Here is a 20,363-nt window from a genome sequence, read left to right on the forward strand (position 1 = left end):
CGAGGGTATCCTGGTTCTCCATTACATGATGAATCAACAATCTCAAAGCCTCATAAATCTTAGCCTTATCCCTATGCCTTTTATCTGATGTAACAAAAACATGAACCTCACTTCTTACCTCAATCCAACTACTCCCAGCAATCCTACTCAAACGAGCCACGTCGCCTGCTCGCTGGCACGGACGTGCTCGATGCATCGAGCAGCGCCGTGCCAGCGGCGCGAGCGCAGAGGAGGACAGCGTCTCCGTGCTGCTGGCACGGACGGCTGCATGCTCGCCGATGTGGATGCTCTTATTGCTGGAACGAGATACGGCCAGTGAAATTCTGTTTGATGACAGACGGTCACCTCCAAATTCATCTTTCCTATGATATTGATGCCCATTAATTATTCCCTTCCTAGCTGCAACTTCCAAAATGGTTGTTCCCACAATCCAAGAGCGATCAGTTATATACTACCACGTCAAGTTAGGCTATGTATGGTCCTTGCAAACGATCCTTAAAAGAATTATTTTCAAATTGAGTATAAAAACCGACTCCAAATAAGTTGGGACAAACTAAACTTTCCTATCACTCACCTACAACTACAATTATTTAATAAAATTTCCCCAATTCCAGAGTAAGTCTCAACTTAGCTATGATTAATTTCTCGAGCATATGTTAAGTCTTGCATTCATTTTCACATTTTATAATCCAAATTAGTTGAATGGTGTTTTTTAGGTAATTGATGGTGCTAAAAAATCTTTATTTATAGTTAATATTTAACTACATGACTACGTTTGCTTATGTTAAATGCGGCGTATACCTTTTAATTTGAGCACTTAGGGGTGCAAATTTAGTTCTCGGGTTTCCGGTATACCCAATCTCGATCCGATACCCAACGGATTTTGCGTACCTGAAACCTGAAATTGTGGGTTTGGGTAGTTGATGTAAGACTTTTTCAGATTTTGGATACCCGAAACCCGTATTCGGATACCCGATTAGTACCGATTAATACCCCTTTATGGATTTATGATAAACATTTTATCTAGGATAGGACATTTTTTCATGTTCTTTCTTGTTAATTTGTTATGTCTTTGATATGCAATTATGCTTTCCCCGTTTTATTTACATTTTTATTAATAAATTTTGAAAAGTTTATCATAATCTCTTTTGAGTTCGACTTATGCCAAAAGTTTATATATAGTCGTAGAATCATAATAATAAGACGGGTACCCGCATCGGTTATTAGGGTACCCGTATTCATATACGGATTGGGCATTGGGTGTGATATTTTAGAGATTTAGGGTTGGGTATCCGCGGGTACCCGAATATGCATGCCTATGAGCACTAGTTATTAAATTATGAATGTTGGTAGTGTGCACTTGATAATTTTTTGTATTTTGGGTTTGCGGTGCTATCACTATCGGTTTGGGGTTGTTTTGCAATCTTAGCTCTGTTTTGTGCAAGTTAAAGGCAATTATTACAATCACTCCTTGATAGCTCAAGTTGTTAGTTTTCCCAAGGAACTTTTGTCAGTGTGGAGGTTTCATCTACGTCCACTTTCCCTTCTCCTTATGGTGTGTTTGTATTTGAATTTAATTTATAATAGTTTTATGCAAAGATTAGAAGAAAGGGCAATGACCAGTGCCTTAATCATGAAGGCTCCTTGAGGTGGGTTTTCCATCAGCAGCTTTTCTTGACGGTCAGACAAGAGTGCGTGATGCCGATGGTCCAACGTTTGTATGTAGATACGAAGGCTGATTCTTTACTTGTCGGATAAAGATAGTGCCTCCATTCTGAAACATCCATATCTCTCTACATTTTGAAACATCCATATCTCAATACACAACTTTGTAATCATTAGCAATCTAAAATTTCGAGTAGCTGCCAATTCTACAATGGAAGAAGATGATTGTTATGCATCTGCTGCTTCTCAAACAAGCTTTGGTGAACTACACCTGAAATATTCAGCAACAAATACATTTTGTGTTCCCACGTCGCTAAAACACGAAACAGTTGTGCGTTGAGCACATAGCGAACTATTCTTTCGCCTTTTACTAAAGAATACCGTGTGCTCGATGCCTATAAGCGTGGCATACACAATTTTTTGGAGGGTATTTTATTTTATTTATAATAAAACCCCAACAATTTTAGTCTAATTTTTAATTACTCTATAGTTACTCTCTATTAGAAAGCCAATCTTATTGTTTTGACTGTTTCAATTTGTCCATTTTTATCACCAACAGATTCATTTCAGTTCCAAAAAAAAAGTGCTGTTTCTATGATTCTTCATTCCAAAAACAAAATTTATTCAACAATACAACTAATCGCTTAAATTAGTTCCATCACTTCCTCTTATTCAATCTGCTCTATAAAACTAGTAGTACCATAGTACTCAATTAATGAGTTCTCCACTGTGTTTTTTTGTGAAGGAAAGAAAGTAGATATCCCACATCGGAAGAGCATGGGATGGAGTATGAGAAAAGAGGTTACATAAAGTGAGGAAAGAAAAAGATGAAACATACTTACCTGGACGGGGTCGATGGGCCATCCATAAGACCCATGGCCTAGGTTGGTGACCTCCATTGCACTACGGAGGGATGCCCGCCTAAGGTCGGCCCAAGTGGTTGAGCCTGCGTCATAATTTGTGACAGAGGGGGCCTGCGTTCGCGCGGCCCCTGCCCAATTCTAGTCTTATGTTTTCCAAAGCATCAGTAGGTCTCTGTACTTGGCAAGATTAAGCATCGACACATTAAAAATTTGTTCATTTAATTATGTGTGGTTTGATGAATGATCTAACTGTTAGAACTGAAGGAACAGATAAACTGCAAATCTGCAATCCATGTCCGACCGAATAAGTAGAAAAAAAACTAATTCAAAATCACACACACACAACAGCAAATACTATTACTTACATTTTTACATCCCACATCGCTGAGATATAGAACAAGGCTACACGCCAACCTATATAAATACGCATAATTGCTCCTTTGCAAAATCACACAGCTGCGCATCGAGCACATAGCGAACTATTCTTTCGCCTTTTACTAAAGAATACCGTGTGTTTGTTGCTACTCAAGCAGTATATGCCATTTTTTGGAGGTTGTTTTATTTACAATAAAACACCAACAATTTTAGTCTATTTTTTTTTATTTTTAAGTACTCTATAGCAACTCTATTAGAAAGCCAATCTAATAGTTTGATTGTTTTAATTTTTCATTTTATGACCAACAGATTTATTTCAGACAAAAAAAGTGTTGTTGCTATGCTCCTTTATTTCAAAATCAAAATTTATTCGACAATACAACTAATCGCTGAAATCAGTTCCATCACTTCCTCTCATTCAATCCTATCATAGTAATCAATTAATGAGTTGTCAACTCTGTTTTTGTGAAGGAAAGAAAGTAGATATCCCACATCGGAAGAGCATGGGATGGAGTATGAGAAAAGAGGTTACATAAAGTGAGGAAAGAAAAAGATGAAACATACTTACCTGGACGGGGTCGATGGGCGATCCATAAGACCCATGGCCTAGGCTGGTGACCTCCATTGCACTACGGAGGGGTGCCCGCCTAAGGTCGGCCCAAGTGGTCGAGCCTGCGTCATAATTTGTGACAGAGGGACCCTGCGTTCGTGCGTCCCCTGCCAAATGTAGTTCAATTATTTTTCATCATATAAGCTCTTGGAAAGTTTATCTCCTTGTACTTATTATTTTGACATCGTTTGTCTTTGTCCCCATTATGTCATGTTTTCATTATGATTGGTTCGTTTGCCTAATTTTGGTATGTTGTACATTAAAGAAAATAAAATGGGGCAACATTTATTTAAAAATGTCCCCAAAGTCATTCAAAAAATGAGTAATCACCATATTTCAATAAAAGTCACAATCTTCATGAGCTTATATATTTAGGGCATGTTTGATAGTCCGGGTAGGATATAACAAGATTTTATTTAAAAATGTCCCCAAAGTCATTCAAAAAATGAGTGATCACCATATTTCAATAAAAGTCACAATCTTCATGAGCTTATATATTTAGGGCATGTTTGATAGTCCGGGTAGGATATAACAAGATTTTATTTAAAAATGTCCCCAAAGTCATTCAAAAAATGAGTGATCACCATATTTCAATAATAGTCACAATCTTCATGAGCTTATATATTTAGGGCATGTTTGATAGTCCAGGTAGGATATAACAAGATTTGTATCCTGTGATAAGAAATACAGGTCAGAGTCTTGATTAGGAACAAGGTGGAGATTTTATATTATTGCTTGATAGGTAAAATAGCTAACAACATGATGCCATATATGGAAGTGAAAAGACACATTTGCCCTTCTTCTCAATCTGTTACTCTTCAACTTCCTTTGCATTCTAAGGTATTAATAATTTGCTAAGACTCATCATTTTTGTCAATGTATGAGCCTAATTAGCAGCATTCTAAGGTATTTGTTGTTGGGAGAAAGTTGCTGGAATTACAAGAGATAAACAATATCTGGCGTAATACAACCCACGAAGGGAGAACTAAAACTGAAAATTACAATGAAATCGAAACTGTAAACTGGAAATAAAACTTAGCCGAGTCGAGGTGGCCTCTTTCCGCAAGTCGAGATACGCCCCGGTAGTGCTCTCGGTTTGGCGTGTCGTCCCCAAAGATAAAACGGCTACGTCTCTGGTGAAGCAGCACCGCAATTAACAAAGCTCCGACGAACTGGAAGAGGAGAGGGCGGAGCTTCGGGAAGAAAGACAATGCAGAGAGAGTATGATGCTTGTGAGTATATTCGTATGATGTTCTATTCTCCTAATGCAAGGAATGACTAGCCTGGTATAGGCTTGGTCCACTGCGGGGGTCAACTCAGCCTTGATGGCTGTCATCATGGCTCATCATGGCAGGCCTGTAACCGCCAGCCGTTACGAGTTTGAAAGCTGGAGTGGTCGACGTTGAATCTAGACGTCGTACATGCCCTAGTTCAACCGTCATATGTGGACGTCGTGACTTGACCAAGACACTGATCAGGCCATCGCTCAAGGCGCAATAGGCCGAGTTGATCAGACTGCTGATCAAGGCGCAGCATGTCGAGTTGATCAGGCTGCTGCCCAAAACTGAGGTGGTCCAAAAACAGTAAGTCTAGATCTAGAGACAGCCCAAAGACCAATTGCCAAGACCAAGACCAAGGGCAAGGGCTCGGCTCGGCTCGGCGCGCGTGTAGGCTCTTTCACCCATCTTAGTCCACGATAATTACTAAGTGTAGTAAGTCACTTAATAAATACACATTTAAAGATGTGTCTCATCTCTTATGTGGGATAATTAACACTAGTTAATTACACCCTACACTTTCAACTCATAGCTTTATCAAAAGCTATAATGTAACCAACTTTTATCCACTATTTCTCACTCACCGGGAATCGGATTTGAGAAAGTGAATATACTACGCTCATCTACGCGGAACGTAGATCGACGCATTATCATTTAATTTCCAAAAATTAAATGTCTCGTCATATTTATTATTGGTCAAACTTTGTTGACCGGACATCTTAAATTCAAGATTCCAACAATCATCCACATGAGTGGAAATAGCCAAATGCATATGCAGACATAAGCTCAACCCTCACGAGGTATATAAGCATAAGGATGAGTAGTTTTTGGCTTTGAACCCTCCATAGTCGACACCATCGGATACACATGCGGCTTAGTAGCGCGATGCTTTGAACTAATCCCCCACGGCGTGCACCGAGACAATGGTGTTAACGCTTAAACACCTCAACCTCATCCGTTATCACGTTTTGTGTCCTTTGCGGCCTTGGACACCACTTTGGATTCATAAGTGTGTTATTTGAAGCGTCCTCACTTCACACTTATATATGTGATTCCTAATCGAGTATCTTGCCCTACTCGGTCTCCTTGAGAACTCAATCTCCTCGAGATCCTTAGGAGTCATTAAAAGTCATAGACTCTCTAGGGAATAGATATAGTTGAGTGTTTCTCATGAACTCTCATAGCTTAGTTGTCCCTTTGAACCAAGTTCTTGTGATCTCCCGTCATCATGATTGGGTTACTATATCAGCAAAATATTTGTAGTTAGAGAAGAGACATACAAATTCTATTTCATGGTTTGCATCTTCCCATCCACAATCAACGGATGCTTCACAAACATATGGAAAGAAGAAGAAATAATTAAGCTCTGTCTCACACTAAAAAAGTGCAGAAAACAAAAACTCTAGGAGAGATTGGAAGCAAAATTTGTAATACTACTAAGTTTAAAAATGAAACAGCACAAATAAATCAGGCTTATAATTAACTGAATAACTCTAACTCTGTGATGCTGATGCATGCTTTTCCATCTGATAAGAAAACAGCACTTAATAAGACTGGAGTCGATGTATGTAAAAGATGCTAGTAAAATTGGTATGCCAATTTGGGTACAAATCACGACAGCAATACTACTAGACAAGATGCTAGTAAAATTGGTATGCCAATTTGGGTATAAATCATGACAGCAATACTACTAGACAACCATAACTGTGGCAGATGATGATCATTGGCAGAGCTAAGTTTCTCCTGCTTTATTCCTTATGAAGTATAATGGTGGCGATAAGCAGAACTGAAATATCATATCGATCAAGCAGTCTACACAAATCACACACACACAACAGCAAATACTATTACTTTCATTTTTACATCCCACATCGCTGAGATATAGAACAATGCTACACGCCAACCTATATAAATATGCATAATTGCTCCTTTGCAAAATCACACAGCTGCGCGTTGAGCACATAGCGAACTATTCTTTCGCCTTTTACTAAAGAATACCGTGTGTTTGTTACTATTCAAGCAGCATATGCCATTTTTTGGAGGGTGTTATATTTACAATAAAACCCCAACAATTTTACTCTAATTTTTTATTTTTAAGTACTCTATTAGAAAGCCAATCTAATAATATGACTGTTTTAATTTTCCATTTTATGACCAACAGATTTATTTTAGACAAAAAAATTGTTGTTGCTATGCTCCTTTATTTCAAAATCAAAATTTATTCTACAATACAACTAATCGCTGAAATCAGTTTCATAACTTCCTCTCATTTCCTCTCATTCAATCCTATCATAGTAATCAATTAATGAGTTGTCAACTCTGTTTTTGTGAAGGAAAGAAAGTAGATATCCCACATCGGAAGAGCATGGGATGGAGTATGAGAAAAGAGGTTACATAAAGTGAGGAAAGAAAAAGATGAAACATACTTACCTGGACGGGGTCGATGGGCGATCCATAAGACCCATGGCCTAGGTTGGTGACCTCCATTGCACAACGGAGGGGTTCCCGCCTAAGGTCGGCCCAAGTGGTCGAGCCTGTGTCATAATTTGTGACAGAGGGGGCCTGCGTTCGCGCAGCCCCTGCCCAATTCTAGTCTTATGTTTTCCAAAGCATCAGTAGGTCTTTGTACTTGGCACGATTAAGCATCGACACATTAAGAATTTGTTCATTTAATTATGTGTGGTTTGATGAATGATCTAACTGTTAGAACTGAAGGAACAGATAAACTGCAAATCTGCAATCCATGTCCGACCGAATAAGTAGAAAAAAACTAATTCAAAATCGTGTTAAGACGAGGGTATCCTGGTTCTCCATTACATGATGAATCAACAATCTCAAAGCCTCATAAATCTTAGCCTTATCCCTATGCCTTTTATCTGATGTAACAAAAACATGAACCTCACTTCTTACCTCAATCCAACTACTCCCAGCAATCCTACTCAAACGCGCCACGTCGCCTGCTCGCTGGCACGGACGTGCTCGATGCATCGAGCAGCGCCGTGCCAGCGGCGCGAGCGCAGAGGAGGACAGCGTCTCCGTGCTGCTGGCACGGACGGCTGCATGCTCGCCGATGTGGATGCTCTTATTGCTGGAACGAGATATGGCCAGTGAAATTCTGTTTGATGACAAACGGTCACCTCCAAATTCATCTTTCCTATGATATTGATGCCCATTAATTATTCCCTTCCTAGCTGCAACTTCCAAAATGGTTGTTCCCACAATCCAAGAGCGATCAGTTATATACTACCACGTCAAGTTAGGCTATGTATGGTCCTTGCAAACGATCCTTAAAATAATTATTTTCAAATTGAGTATAAAAACCGACTCCAAATAAGTTGGGACAAACTAAACTTTCCTATCACTCACCTACAACTACAATTATTTAATAAAATTTCCCCAATTCCAGAGTAAGGCTCAACTTAGCTATGATTAATTTCTCGAGCATATGTTAAGTCTTGCACTCATTTTCACATTTTATAATCCAAATTAGTTGAATGGTGTTTTTTAGGTAATTGATGGTGCTAAAAAATCTTTATTTATAGTTAATATTTAACTACATCACTACGTTTGCATATGTTAAATGCGGCGTATACCTTTTAATTTGAGCACTTAGGGGTGCAAATTTAGTTCTCGGGTTTCCGGTATACCCAATCCCGACCCGATACCCAACGGATTTTGGGTACCTGAAACCTGAAATTGTGGGTTTTGGTAGTTGATGTAAGACTTTTTTAGGTTTTGGATATCCGAAACCCGTATTCGGATACCCGATTAGTACCGATTAATACCCGTTTATGGATTTATGATAAACATTTTATCTAGGATAGGACATTTTTTCATGTTCTTTCTTGTTAATTTGTTATGTCTTTGATATGCAATTATGCTTTCCCTGTTTTATTTACATTTTTATTAATAAATTTTGAAAAGTTTATCATAATCTCTTTTGAGTTCGACTTATGCCAAAAGTTTATATATAGTCGTAGAATCATAATAATAAGACGGGTACCCGCATCGGTTATTAGGGTACCCGTATTTATATACGGATTGGGTATTGGGTGTGATATTTTAGAGATTTCGGGTTGGGTATCCGCGGGTACCCGAATTTACAGGCCTATGAGCACTAGTTATTAAATTATGAACGTTGGTAGTGTGCACTTGATAATTTTTTGAATTTTGGGTTTGCGGTGCTATCACTATCTGTTTGGGGTTGTTTTGCAATCTTAGCTCTGTTTTGTGCAAGTTAAAGGCAATTATTACAATTACTCCTTGATAGCTCAAGTTGTTAGTTTTCCCAAGGAACTTTCATCAGTGTGGAGGTTTCATCTACGTCCACTTTCCCTTCTCCTTATGGTGTGTTTGTAATTGAATTTAATTTATAATAGTTTTATGCAAAGATTAGAAGAAAGGGCAATGACCAGTGCCTTAATCATGAAGGCTCCTTGAGGTGGGTTTTCCATCAGCAGCTTTTCTTGACGGTCAGACAAGAGTGCGTGATGCCGATGGTCCAACGTTTGTATGTAGATACGAAGGCTGATTCTTTACTTGTCGGATAAAGATAGTGCCTCCATTCTGAAACATCCATATCTCTCTACATTTTGAAACATCCATATCTCAATACACAACTTTGTAATCATTAGCAATCTAAAATTTCGAGTAGCTGCCAATTCTACCATGGAAGAAGATGATTGTTATGCATCTGCTGCTTCTCAAACAAGCTTTGGTGAACTACACCTGAAATATTCAGCAACAAATACATTTTGTGTTCTCACATCGCTAAAACACAAAACAGCTGCGCGTTGAGCACATAGCGAACTATTCTTTCGCCTTTTACTAAAGAATACCGTGTGCTCGTTGCCTATAAGCGTGGCATACGCAATTTTTTGGAGGGTGTTTTATTTATAATAAAACCCCAACAATTTAAGTCTAATTTTTAATTGCTCTATAGTTACTCTCTATTAGAAAGCCAATCTTATTGTTTTGACTGTTTCAATTTGTCCATTTTTATCACCAACAGATTCATTTCAGTTCCAAAAAAAAAGTGCTGTTTCTATGATTCTTCATTCCAAAAACAAAATTTATTCAACAATACAACTAATCGCTTAAATCAGTTCCATCACTTCCTCTTATTCAATCTGCTCTATAAAACTAGTAGTACCATAGTACTCAATTAATGAGTTCTCCACTGTGTTTTTTTGTGAAGGAAAGAAAGTAGATATCCCACATCGGAAGAGCATGGGATGGAGTATGAGAAAAGAGGTTACATAAAGTGAGGAAAGAAAAAGATGAAACATACTTACCTGGACGGGGTCGATGGGCGATCCATAAGACCCATGGCCTAGGTTGGTGACCTCCATTGCACTACGGAAGGGTGCCCGCCTAAGGTCGGCCCAAGTGGTCGAGCCTGCGTCATAATTTGTGACAGAGGGGGCCTGCGTTCGCGCGGCCACTGCCCAATTCTAGTCTTATGTTTTCCAAAGCATCACTAGGTCTCTGTACTTGGCAAGATTAAGCATCGACACATTAAGAATTTGTTCATTTAATCATGTGTAGTTTGATGAATGATGTAACTGTTAGAACTGAAGGAACAGATAAACTGCAAATCTGCAATCCATGTCCGACCGAATAAGTAGAAAAAAACTAATTCAATATCACACACACACAACAGCAAATACTATTACTTACATTTTTACATCCCACATCGCTGAGATATAGAACAAGGCTACACGCCAACCTATATAAATACGCATAATTGCTCCTTTGCAAAATCACACAGCTGCGCGTCGAGCACATAGCGAACTATTCTTTCGCCTTTTACTAAAGAATACCGTGTGTTCGTTGCTACTCAAGCAGTATATGCCATTTTTTGGAGGTTGTTTTATTTACAATAAAACACCAACAATTTTAGTCTAATTTTTTTATTTTTAAGTACTCTATAGCAACTCTATTAGAAAGCCAATCTAATAGTTTGATTGTTTTAATTTTTCATTTTATGACCAACAGATTTATTTCAGACAAAAAAAGTGTTGTTGCTATGCTCCTTTATTTCAAAATCAAAATTTATTCGACAATACAACTAATCGCTGAAATCAGTTCCATCAATTCCTCTCATTCAATCCTATCATAGTAATCAATTAATGAGTTGTCAACTCTGTTTTTGTGAAGGAAAGAAAGTAGATATCCCACATCGGAAGAGCATGGGATGGAGTATGAGAAAAGAGGTTACATAAAGTGAGGAAAGAAAAAGAAGAAACATACTTACCTGGACGGGGTCGATGGGCGATCCATAAGACCCATGGCCTAGGTTGGTGACCTCCATTGCACTACGGAGGGGTGCCCGCCTAAGGTCGGCCCAAGTGGTCGAGCCTGCGTCATAATTTGTGACAGAGGGGGCCTGCGTTCGCGCGGCCACTGCCCAATTCTAGTCTTATGTTTTCCAAAGCATCACTAGGTCTCTGTACTTGGCAAGATTAAGCATCGACACATTAAGAATTTGTTCATTTAATCATGTGTAGTTTGATGAATGATGTAACTGTTAGAACTGAAGGAACAGATAAACTGCAAATCTGCAATCCATGTCCGACCGAATAAGTAGAAAAAAACTAATTCAATATCACACACACACAACAGCAAATACTATTACTTACATTTTTACATCCCACATCGCTGAGATATAGAACAAGGCTACACGCCAACCTATATAAATACGCATAATTGCTCCTTTGCAAAATCACACAGCTGCGCGTCGAGCACATAGCGAACTATTCTTTCGCCTTTTACTAAAGAATACCGTGTGTTCGTTGCTACTCAAGCAGTATATGCCATTTTTTGGAGGTTGTTTTATTTACAATAAAACACCAACAATTTTAGTCTAATTTTTTTATTTTTAAGTACTCTATAGCAACTCTATTAGAAAGCCAATCTAATAGTTTGATTGTTTTAATTTTTCATTTTATGACCAACAGATTTATTTCAGACAAAAAAAGTGTTGTTGCTATGCTCCTTTATTTCAAAATCAAAATTTATTCGACAATACAACTAATCGCTGAAATCAGTTCCATCAATTCCTCTCATTCAATCCTATCATAGTAATCAATTAATGAGTTGTCAACTCTGTTTTTGTGAAGGAAAGAAAGTAGATATCCCACATCGGAAGAGCATGGGATGGAGTATGAGAAAAGAGGTTACATAAAGTGAGGAAAGAAAAAGAAGAAACATACTTACCTGGACGGGGTCGATGGGCGATCCATAAGACCCATGGCCTAGGTTGGTGACCTCCATTGCACTACGGAGGGGTGCCCGCCTAAGGTCGGCCCAAGTGGTCGAGCCTGCGTCATAATTTGTGACAGAGGGGGCCTGCGTTCGCGCGGCCCCTGCCCAATTCTAGTCTTATGTTTTCCAAAGCATCACTAGGTCTCTGTACTTGGCAAGATTAAGCATCGACACATTAAGAATTTGTTCATTTAATCATGTGTAGTTTGATGAATGATGTAACTGTTAGAACTGAAGGAACAGATAAACTGCAAATCTGCAATCCATGTCCGACCGAATAAGTAGAAAAAAACTAATTCAATATCACACACACACAACAGCAAATACTATTACTTACATTTTTACATCCCACATCGCTGAGATATAGAACAAGGCTACACGCCAACCTATATAAATACGCATAATTGCTCCTTTGCAAAATCACACAGCTGCGCGTCGAGCACATAGCGAACTATTCTTTCGCCTTTTACTAAAGAATACCGTGTGTTCGTTGCTACTCAAGCAGTATATGCCATTTTTTGGAGGTTGTTTTATTTACAATAAAACACCAACAATTTTAGTCTAATTTTTTTATTTTTAAGTACTCTATAGCAACTCTATTAGAAAGCCAATCTAATAGTTTGATTGTTTTAATTTTTCATTTTATGACCAACAGATTTATTTCAGACAAAAAAAGTGTTGTTGCTATGCTCCTTTATTTCAAAATCAAAATTTATTCGACAATACAACTAATCGCTGAAATCAGTTCCATCAATTCCTCTCATTCAATCCTATCATAGTAATCAATTAATGAGTTGTCAACTCTGTTTTTGTGAAGGAAAGAAAGTAGATATCCCACATCGGAAGAGCATGGGATGGAGTATGAGAAAAGAGGTTACATAAAGTGAGGAAAGAAAAAGATGAAACATACTTACCTGGACGGGGTCGATGGGCGATCCATAAGACCCATGGCCTAGGTTGGTGACCTCCATTGCACTACGGAGGGGTGCCCGCCTAAGGTCGGCCCAAGTGGTCGAGCCTGCGTCATAATTTGTGACAGAGGGGGCCTGCGTTCGCGCGGCCCCTGCCCAATTCTAGTCTTATGTTTTCCAAAGCATCACTAGGTCTCTGTACTTGGCAAGATTAAGCATCGACACATTAAGAATTTGTTCATTTAATCATGTGTAGTTTGATGAATGATGTAACTGTTAGAACTGAAGGAACAGATAAACTGCAAATCTGCAATCCATGTCCGACCGAATAAGTAGAAAAAAACTAATTCAATATCACACACACACAACAGCAAATACTATTACTTGCATTTTTACATCCCACATCGCTGAGATATAGAACAAGGCTACACGCCAACCTATATAAATACGCATAATTGCTCCTTTGCAAAATCACACAGCTGCGCGTCGAGCACATAGCGAACTATTCTTTCGCCTTTTACTAAAGAATACCGTGTGTTCGTTGCTACTCAAGCAGTATATGCCATTTTTTGGAGGTTGTTTTATTTACAATAAAACACCAACAATTTTAGTCTAATTTTTTTATTTTTAAGTACTCTATAGCAACTCTATTAGAAAGCCAATCTAATAGTTTGGTTGTTTTAATTTTTCATTTTATGACCAACAGATTTATTTCAGACAAAAAAAGTGTTGTTGCTATGCTCCTTTATTTCAAAATCAAAATTTATTCGACAATACAACTAATCGCTGAAATCAGTTCCATCAATTCCTCTCATTCAATCCTATCATAGTAATCAATTAATGAGTTGTCAACTCTGTTTTTGTGAAGGAAAGAAAGTAGATATCCCACATCGGAAGAGCATGGGATGGAGTATGAGAAAAGAGGTTACATAAAGTGAGGAAAGAAAAAGATGAAACATACTTACCTGGACGGGGTCGATGGGCGATCCATAAGACCCATGGCCTAGGTTGGTGACCTCCATTGCACTACGGAGGGGTGCCCGCCTAAGGTCGGCCCAAGTGGTCGAGCCTGCGTCATAATTTGTGACAGAGGGGGCCTGCGTTCGCGCGGCCACTGCCCAATTCTAGTCTTATGTTTTCCAAAGCATCACTAGGTCTCTGTACTTGGCAAGATTAAGCATCGACACATTAAGAATTTGTTCATTTAATCATGTGTAGTTTGATGAATGATGTAACTGTTAGAACTGAAGGAACAGATAAACTGCAAATCTGCAATCCATATCCGACCGAATAAGTAGAAAAAAACTAATTCAATATCACACACACACAACAGCAAATACTATTACTTACATTTTTACATCCCACATCGCTGAGATATAGAACAAGGCTACACGCCAACCTATATAATTACGCATAATTGCTCCTTTGCAGAATCACACAGCTGCGCGTCGAGCACATAGCGAACTATTCTTTCGCCTTTTACTAAAGAATATCGTGTGTTCGTTGCTACTCAAGCAGTATATGCCATTTTTTGGAGGTTGTTTTATTTACAATAAAACACCAACAATTTTAGTCAATTTTTTTTATTTTTAAGTACTCGCAACTCTATTAGAAAGCCAATCTAATAGTTTGATTGTTTTAATTTTTCATTTTATGACCAACAGATTTATTTCAGACAAAAAGTGTTGTTTCTATGCTCCTTTATTTCAAAATCAAAATTTATTCGACAATACAACTAATCGCTGAAATCAGTTCCATCAATTCCTCTCATTCAATCCTATCATAGTAATCAATTAATGAGTTGTCAACTCTGTTTTTGTGAAGGAAAGAAAGTAGATATCCCACATCGGAAGAGCATGGGATGGAGTATGAGAAAAGAGGTTACATAAAGTGAGGAAAGAAAAAGATGAAACATACTTACCTGGACGGGGTCGATGGGCGATCCATAAGACCCATGGCCTAGGTTGGTGACCTCCATTGCACTACGGAGGGGTGCCCGCCTAAGGTCGGCCCAAGTGGTCGAGCCTGCGTCATAATTTGTGACAGAAGGGGCCTGCGTTCGCGCGGCCCCTGCCCAATTCTAGTCTTATGTTTTCCAAAGCATCACTAGGTCTCTGTACTTGGCAAGATTAAGCATCGACACATTAAGAATTTGTTCATTTAATCATGTGTAGTTTGATGAATGATCTAACTGTTAGAACTGAAGGAACAGATAAACTGCAAATCTGCAATCCATGTCCGACCGAATAAGTAGAAAAAAACTAATTCAAAATCGTGTTAAGACGAGGGTATCCTGGTTCTCCATTACATGATGAATCAACAATCTCAAAGCCTCATAAATCTTAGCCTTATCCCTATGCCTTTTATCTGATGTAACAAAAACATGAACCTCACTTCTTACTTCAATCCAACTACTCCCAGCAATCCTACTCAACCCTTTCTCTCGCATCCTCCTCCTTACCTCCCACACCTCCTCCCACCTCCCCGCAGCAGAGTGGGCATTCGACAGCATCACATACGACGACACATCTCCTGGATCCAGCTCCAAGATTCGCCTCGCTGCAACCTCCCCCAACTCCCAGTTTGAATGCACTCGGCACCCCCCAAGCAACGCCTTCCAGAACCCAATCCCGGGCTCAAATGGCAACTCACCAAGAAACCTCTCTGCTTCCTCAAACCTCCCACCTCGAGACATCAAATCCACCAAGCACGCATAGTGCTCCGCTCTCAGAAGCCTCGGATCATCACGCTTCGCTTGGTAAAAGTACTCACAACCCTCATCAACAAGGCCGGCATGATTGCAAGCCAGCAGCAACCCAAGAAGAGTCACACTGTTAGGCTCTAAGCCCGTGAGCTTCATCCTGTCATACACATCCACCGCAGCGTTCCCTTCCCCATTCTGCGCGTAGCCACAGATGAGCGCGTTCCACGACACCACATTCCTCTCGCGCATTTTCCTGAAGGCCAGCAGACTATCCTCCATTTCCCCACATTTTGCATGCAAACTTATCAAAGAATTGGCAATAAACAAGCCAAGCTGGCCCAAATGCTTCACTGCAGAGGCATGGATACTCCTTCCTAATCTTATCGACCCGATATTGGCAGCCGCGATGATGGCACAAGGGTATGAAGACTGAATAGGCGTAACGCCCTCCCTCAACATCTCATTGAACAGATTCACAGCTTCCTCGTTCCTCCCCGATTGGCTGCACCCGCTGATCATGGTGTTCCAACAAACCACATTCCTCTCGGGCATCGATCGGAAAACATCCCGGGCTTCATCAAATCTTCCTTGTTTCGTGTAGCCACGGATCAACGAGGCGTAGGAGAACACGTTTGGGTGATTGATATCCTCGAAAGCTCTCAGAATGACGTCAAAACTGCCCAACTTGACGTAGAGATCCAAAATGGCGCTGCCTGGAAAGACGTTGGAGCATAATCCGGCTTTCACGGCGTAGGATTGAATCTGTTTGGCGAGGCGGAGGTCTTTGAGGACAGCGGAGGAGTGAATGAGAGTGGCGAGAGTGTACTCGTTGGGTTTGATGTCGAAAAGGTGCATTTTTGTAAAGCAAGCAATGGCCGCTGCGTGTCGATTTTGTTTCGCAAATCGGCCTATCAAAGCTGTCACAGATTTTACGTCGCGTTGGGGCAATTCGTCGAGCAGCTGGTGGGCGTCCGGATTGCAGAAGGAAGCTGATTCTGCGCGAGACACGGAGTTGGTTTGGAAGGAGCATTGTCCAACAACTGCGAGCCTTTTCTGCCGAATCAAAGTAGGCGCAAACGACATTCTATTAAAAGCATAGGAGCAACGAAATGAAATTTAATGGAGTACTAATAAAACTTGGATATAAAAAGGAAGTCAATTTCCCATTAGTTGTCAAAAATGGATTTTGTTACAAATTCAATTTATGATTTTTGCTATCAATTCAGAAATACAGTAAGTATTAAATTTTGGCTAAAGTTTATGGCTTTAGTAGGAGTACTAGAGTAGTATTAGATCGGTTGGCAATGTGGTACTATCTCATTAGACAAGAAACGGTAGTAATTTGAATTATATAGTTTGCCTAAATTGGCATCCACTCCAATATACGGAATTTTATTTTCTTCTAATATAAGTGGCTTAATTCACGAAAATAAATGTTTTATTAACCAAAATCATTTTTAACAAATCATATACTCCACTAACTTATACATAATACTGAATATACATGGCAATCTTATATATAGATAAAAAATAGGGGGTTGGATAGGATAATCGATAGTACTTTTAAATTGTAAGTGAATCTTACAATAAAATGTCTTTTAAATTATAAAGTTGTTGTTAGCATTTGGAAATTATCTTGATAGGTTTATTTGTTTGACACATACCCCAGCTTCGGCTTGGCTCCTTGTCATACGTTCACACTTTTCTCGGATACCAATCAATCCATAATTTTCGATGCCGTTGTAATATATGATATTAAACACTAAGATTCACGTCAAGAAAGAGCTACAAAATAATTGGTTTATAGAAAAGCCTACCACAATATAAATAAAAAGCCCATTAAAAAGAAATCTAAAGTGAAGTGTGTTACGTGTTATAGACCCAATAAGCTGTAATACTACTATTAAATTGAGTTTTCCGATATCCCGATAGATGGGCTGTGTTCGTTTTAGAACCCATAAAAGACGTCGTTTAGAATTGATAATAAATTCATGAAATGCATAAATGTTTAGGACCTGTTCAGTTACACAGAATTCATTCAGTAAGAAATAAAGTTGAGCAGTTTTAGAGCAGATTTGAGATGGGTGTGGCCCACCAACGTGGAGATGAAAATGGTGTTCAGGTTGCCCGATTGCCATCAGATTAGGGGTCCTCTCTTAAGCTAAAGGACGAAAAGCCCCCTCTGCCACCGCCCTAGCCGTAGGAACCAGTAACCACAAACTTCTCCTCCCCGCCGCTCTCCGGCGACACATCCATCAGCCCTCTCCCGCCGCCTTGTACGTCGCAAAATGTACTGCTGTGAAAAAAGCCCCAATCTCGTCCTCCCTCGCCACCCTCCCCACGCAGTACTAGACGCCGCAATTCGGGCTGCCCCTCAGCTGGAGGAGGAGTTGCTTCACCACATCCGTCGGTGTCAGCACCGCTCGCTGGCCACGGTGGCACACACACCTTGCTGCAATGCCGTGTGCAGACTGATTTTTCTCGTGAATAAAATAGACACCAATTTTCGATTTATGTCAGGGGTTAAAGAAGTCATTTTGTGTACAATTCCTCAGTAACTTGGCCTCTCAGATTTGTATATCACCATTTTTGAAAGAATTTAATTTGGCCAAAAACGAGAGTAACAGTGCGGGCTTCCCTTTAATTCAAAGGCCGAGAAGTAATGAATCATAGAAGATGAACATCATATTTACCCCCTAATTGAACCCATTTATGGGCATATTGGGAAAGGTGAACACGCCCTTAGAATATGGCGTGAATATAAAGTTTGATTCAATAGTTTAGAGTTGAATGAAGCTAGCATTTAATGGGAGTACATGACATTGAAGTTCAAACACCTATCAATCTATCATACCATTTCGGCACAAATAAATATTCATTTCGGGACATCACAACCTATTTGCACTCTTTTTTTACTATCTTTCTTTATTTTCGGTCCTAATTTATTCTTTTTCTTTTTTTTTTACTTTATTTTCTTTCATTTTTTATTATCTCTTTATTTAGTCTTTAAATATTAATTTATTAAATCTCATAGCTAAAAGAAATGTAAATTTTATAAAATAAATTGATGAGAGAATGTAGCTTTTGGTAATAGTATACGTATTTGTCTCAAGTTAGGAGAGATGTATTAATCCCCCTTTTAAGTGTGACAAGCAATAAGTACAAAATGAGTTAACACTTCGCCACTTCGGGGAAAATGATCAAAATTGCTCAACTGAATTATTACCAAGAGTGATACTAAAATGTTTCAAAACCACATAATTTGCAGCTATTACTAAATATACACTAACAAAGTTAGAGTAACCAACGAATAAAGGTCTCATAAACAATAACAAAACATATATGGAGAAGAAAAAAATCAATACGTATTTTTCATTCTACTTTTAGGGTTATACGAAATGTGTGTCAATAAATAACTCAAATATCAACCTAACAAAATAAGACATATTTAACTGAAAATGGCTTAGCTGGATCCCAACTATATAATCTTTCAAAAAACCAATTGATCTCACCCAATTTGCTAACCCTTTTCTTCATTCTTGAAATTGAAAGATACTAACAAAAGAAGCTTTACATAGGAAAGAAAAGAGACAACCGTGATGTCTTTTAGGATATGGAGTACATCTAATAGTTAATTCCATCACACTCACAATCACAATCACAATCACAATCACAATCACAATGGAAATGATTTAGATTTCAGGCGAGAGAGACTCGAATATTTGTGTAAACCCCATTAATTTATCTATCATTACACAATTCAACTAGCCAATCACCTCTCTTCACCAATTTCACATCCATCATTTCACCATCATCACCCCATTAACCAAATTCCCACTTATTAATGTGTCGCATGTTTGTGCATATTGCTCCGTTTCGAGTTTGATTTTATTTTAGTTTTCATTGTACTATTGTTTTCATTTTTTTAAAATGCAATCCATCAAGGACAAATTATTACAAAATCCTAAGCAATCCTTTTCAATCCATATAAATATAATTAATCGGGAGAACATTACATTGAGAGATTTGATCTTCGATTATATAGTCCATGAATTGGGGGGAACATTACAAATCTACATTCTTTATAGAAAATATTTTTTACAATTATAAATAGAGGGAACGCATTTACCTTTATTCCAAAATGTCCCTCTATGAAAATGTAGGATATCATCGTGTATTTAGATGATTTAAAATTTGATTTTAAGATGATGGGCAATATATATCAGAAGAAGGTGACGAAGACCTAACAAAATCCACTCATGGATTGTCATGACATCAATTAAGTACTCTACTATATAGATGTATAGAGATCGAGTATGTAATACGTTCTCTTCTATAGTTTGTTCAAAATATAGAGTTCAAGTTAAAACCCATATGAGATAATGAGAATGCAACTAAGTGTCAAAATCTTTCTTTTACTAAGATGCATTTAGTTGATGGATGTATTGTTATTTACTAATAATCACAAAACACAACAAAACGCATTATGCTTTAACTACTTTCTGTGTTGGGCTTTGAAATGTGACGTTTTACTTTTTAATTAATTGACCAAACAATTTTTAATAAATCGCAAATTATGTTTTTAAAAACGTCGAACAATGATGGAGATCACTTTGTTGTTTATCTAGTTGAACCCAAAATATTAGTATTAAATTTTCAATTTCCTAAATTGCTCGCACAATATAGTACTTA

The 20,363-nt window shown here is 38.5% G+C and overlaps 1 protein-coding gene and 18 non-coding genes across 20 annotated transcripts; 18 read left to right on the forward strand and 1 right to left on the reverse strand.

The window, feature by feature from the left end:
- The first annotated feature begins 1,991 nt into the window (after positions 1-1,991).
- Positions 1,992-2,110, forward strand: LOC121758386. Its single transcript, XR_006041441.1, has one exon. It is a non-coding gene; the product is annotated as a U5 spliceosomal RNA (small nuclear RNA).
- A 389-nt stretch (positions 2,111-2,499) lies between these two features.
- LOC121758068 lies at positions 2,500-2,660 on the forward strand. The gene has a single exon (XR_006041320.1). It is a non-coding gene; the product is annotated as a U1 spliceosomal RNA (small nuclear RNA).
- A 322-nt stretch (positions 2,661-2,982) lies between these two features.
- LOC121758373 lies at positions 2,983-3,101 on the forward strand. The gene has a single exon (XR_006041430.1). It is a non-coding gene; the product is annotated as a U5 spliceosomal RNA (small nuclear RNA).
- A 362-nt stretch (positions 3,102-3,463) lies between these two features.
- On the forward strand, positions 3,464-3,624 carry LOC121758277. The gene has a single exon (XR_006041400.1). It is a non-coding gene; the product is annotated as a U1 spliceosomal RNA (small nuclear RNA).
- Positions 3,625-6,734: 3,110 nt separating this feature from the next.
- Positions 6,735-6,851, forward strand: LOC121758406. The gene has a single exon (XR_006041445.1). It is a non-coding gene; the product is annotated as a U5 spliceosomal RNA (small nuclear RNA).
- A 361-nt stretch (positions 6,852-7,212) lies between these two features.
- On the forward strand, positions 7,213-7,373 carry LOC121757995. The gene has a single exon (XR_006041300.1). It is a non-coding gene; the product is annotated as a U1 spliceosomal RNA (small nuclear RNA).
- Positions 7,374-7,493: 120 nt separating this feature from the next.
- On the reverse strand, positions 7,494-16,963 carry LOC121749404 (pentatricopeptide repeat-containing protein At5g42450, mitochondrial-like). Of its 2 annotated transcripts, XM_042143979.1 has the most exons (2): positions 15,369-16,963; positions 7,494-7,700 (listed from the first exon to the last, which is right to left on the reverse strand). In XM_042143979.1, the coding sequence occupies exons 1-2, from the start codon at positions 16,752-16,754 to the stop codon at positions 7,566-7,568; spliced, it is 1,521 nt and encodes a 506-aa protein (XP_041999913.1). In that variant the 5' UTR covers positions 16,755-16,963; the 3' UTR covers positions 7,494-7,565. The 2 variants fall into 2 exon arrangements, with proteins under 2 accessions (XP_041999913.1, XP_041999918.1); XM_042143984.1 differs by lacking the exon at positions 7,494-7,700 and having other exon boundaries at positions 15,162-16,963.
- On the forward strand, positions 9,575-9,695 carry LOC121758393. Its single transcript, XR_006041443.1, has one exon. It is a non-coding gene; the product is annotated as a U5 spliceosomal RNA (small nuclear RNA).
- LOC121758265 lies at positions 10,077-10,237 on the forward strand. Its single transcript, XR_006041396.1, has one exon. It is a non-coding gene; the product is annotated as a U1 spliceosomal RNA (small nuclear RNA).
- Positions 10,559-10,677, forward strand: LOC121758342. Its single transcript, XR_006041424.1, has one exon. It is a non-coding gene; the product is annotated as a U5 spliceosomal RNA (small nuclear RNA).
- On the forward strand, positions 11,039-11,199 carry LOC121758139. The gene has a single exon (XR_006041349.1). It is a non-coding gene; the product is annotated as a U1 spliceosomal RNA (small nuclear RNA).
- Positions 11,521-11,639, forward strand: LOC121758349. Its single transcript, XR_006041425.1, has one exon. It is a non-coding gene; the product is annotated as a U5 spliceosomal RNA (small nuclear RNA).
- On the forward strand, positions 12,001-12,161 carry LOC121758441. Its single transcript, XR_006041459.1, has one exon. It is a non-coding gene; the product is annotated as a U1 spliceosomal RNA (small nuclear RNA).
- On the forward strand, positions 12,483-12,601 carry LOC121758355. The gene has a single exon (XR_006041426.1). It is a non-coding gene; the product is annotated as a U5 spliceosomal RNA (small nuclear RNA).
- Positions 12,963-13,123, forward strand: LOC121758512. The gene has a single exon (XR_006041491.1). It is a non-coding gene; the product is annotated as a U1 spliceosomal RNA (small nuclear RNA).
- On the forward strand, positions 13,445-13,563 carry LOC121758360. The gene has a single exon (XR_006041427.1). It is a non-coding gene; the product is annotated as a U5 spliceosomal RNA (small nuclear RNA).
- LOC121758216 lies at positions 13,925-14,085 on the forward strand. Its single transcript, XR_006041379.1, has one exon. It is a non-coding gene; the product is annotated as a U1 spliceosomal RNA (small nuclear RNA).
- LOC121758400 lies at positions 14,407-14,525 on the forward strand. Its single transcript, XR_006041444.1, has one exon. It is a non-coding gene; the product is annotated as a U5 spliceosomal RNA (small nuclear RNA).
- Positions 14,881-15,041, forward strand: LOC121758367. The gene has a single exon (XR_006041428.1). It is a non-coding gene; the product is annotated as a U1 spliceosomal RNA (small nuclear RNA).
- Positions 16,964-20,363: the final 3,400 nt, after the last annotated feature.

This window comes from Salvia splendens, chromosome 1 (genome assembly GCF_004379255.2).
Source record: "Salvia splendens isolate huo1 chromosome 1, SspV2, whole genome shotgun sequence".
Taxonomy (NCBI): Eukaryota; Viridiplantae; Streptophyta; class Magnoliopsida; order Lamiales; family Lamiaceae; genus Salvia; species Salvia splendens.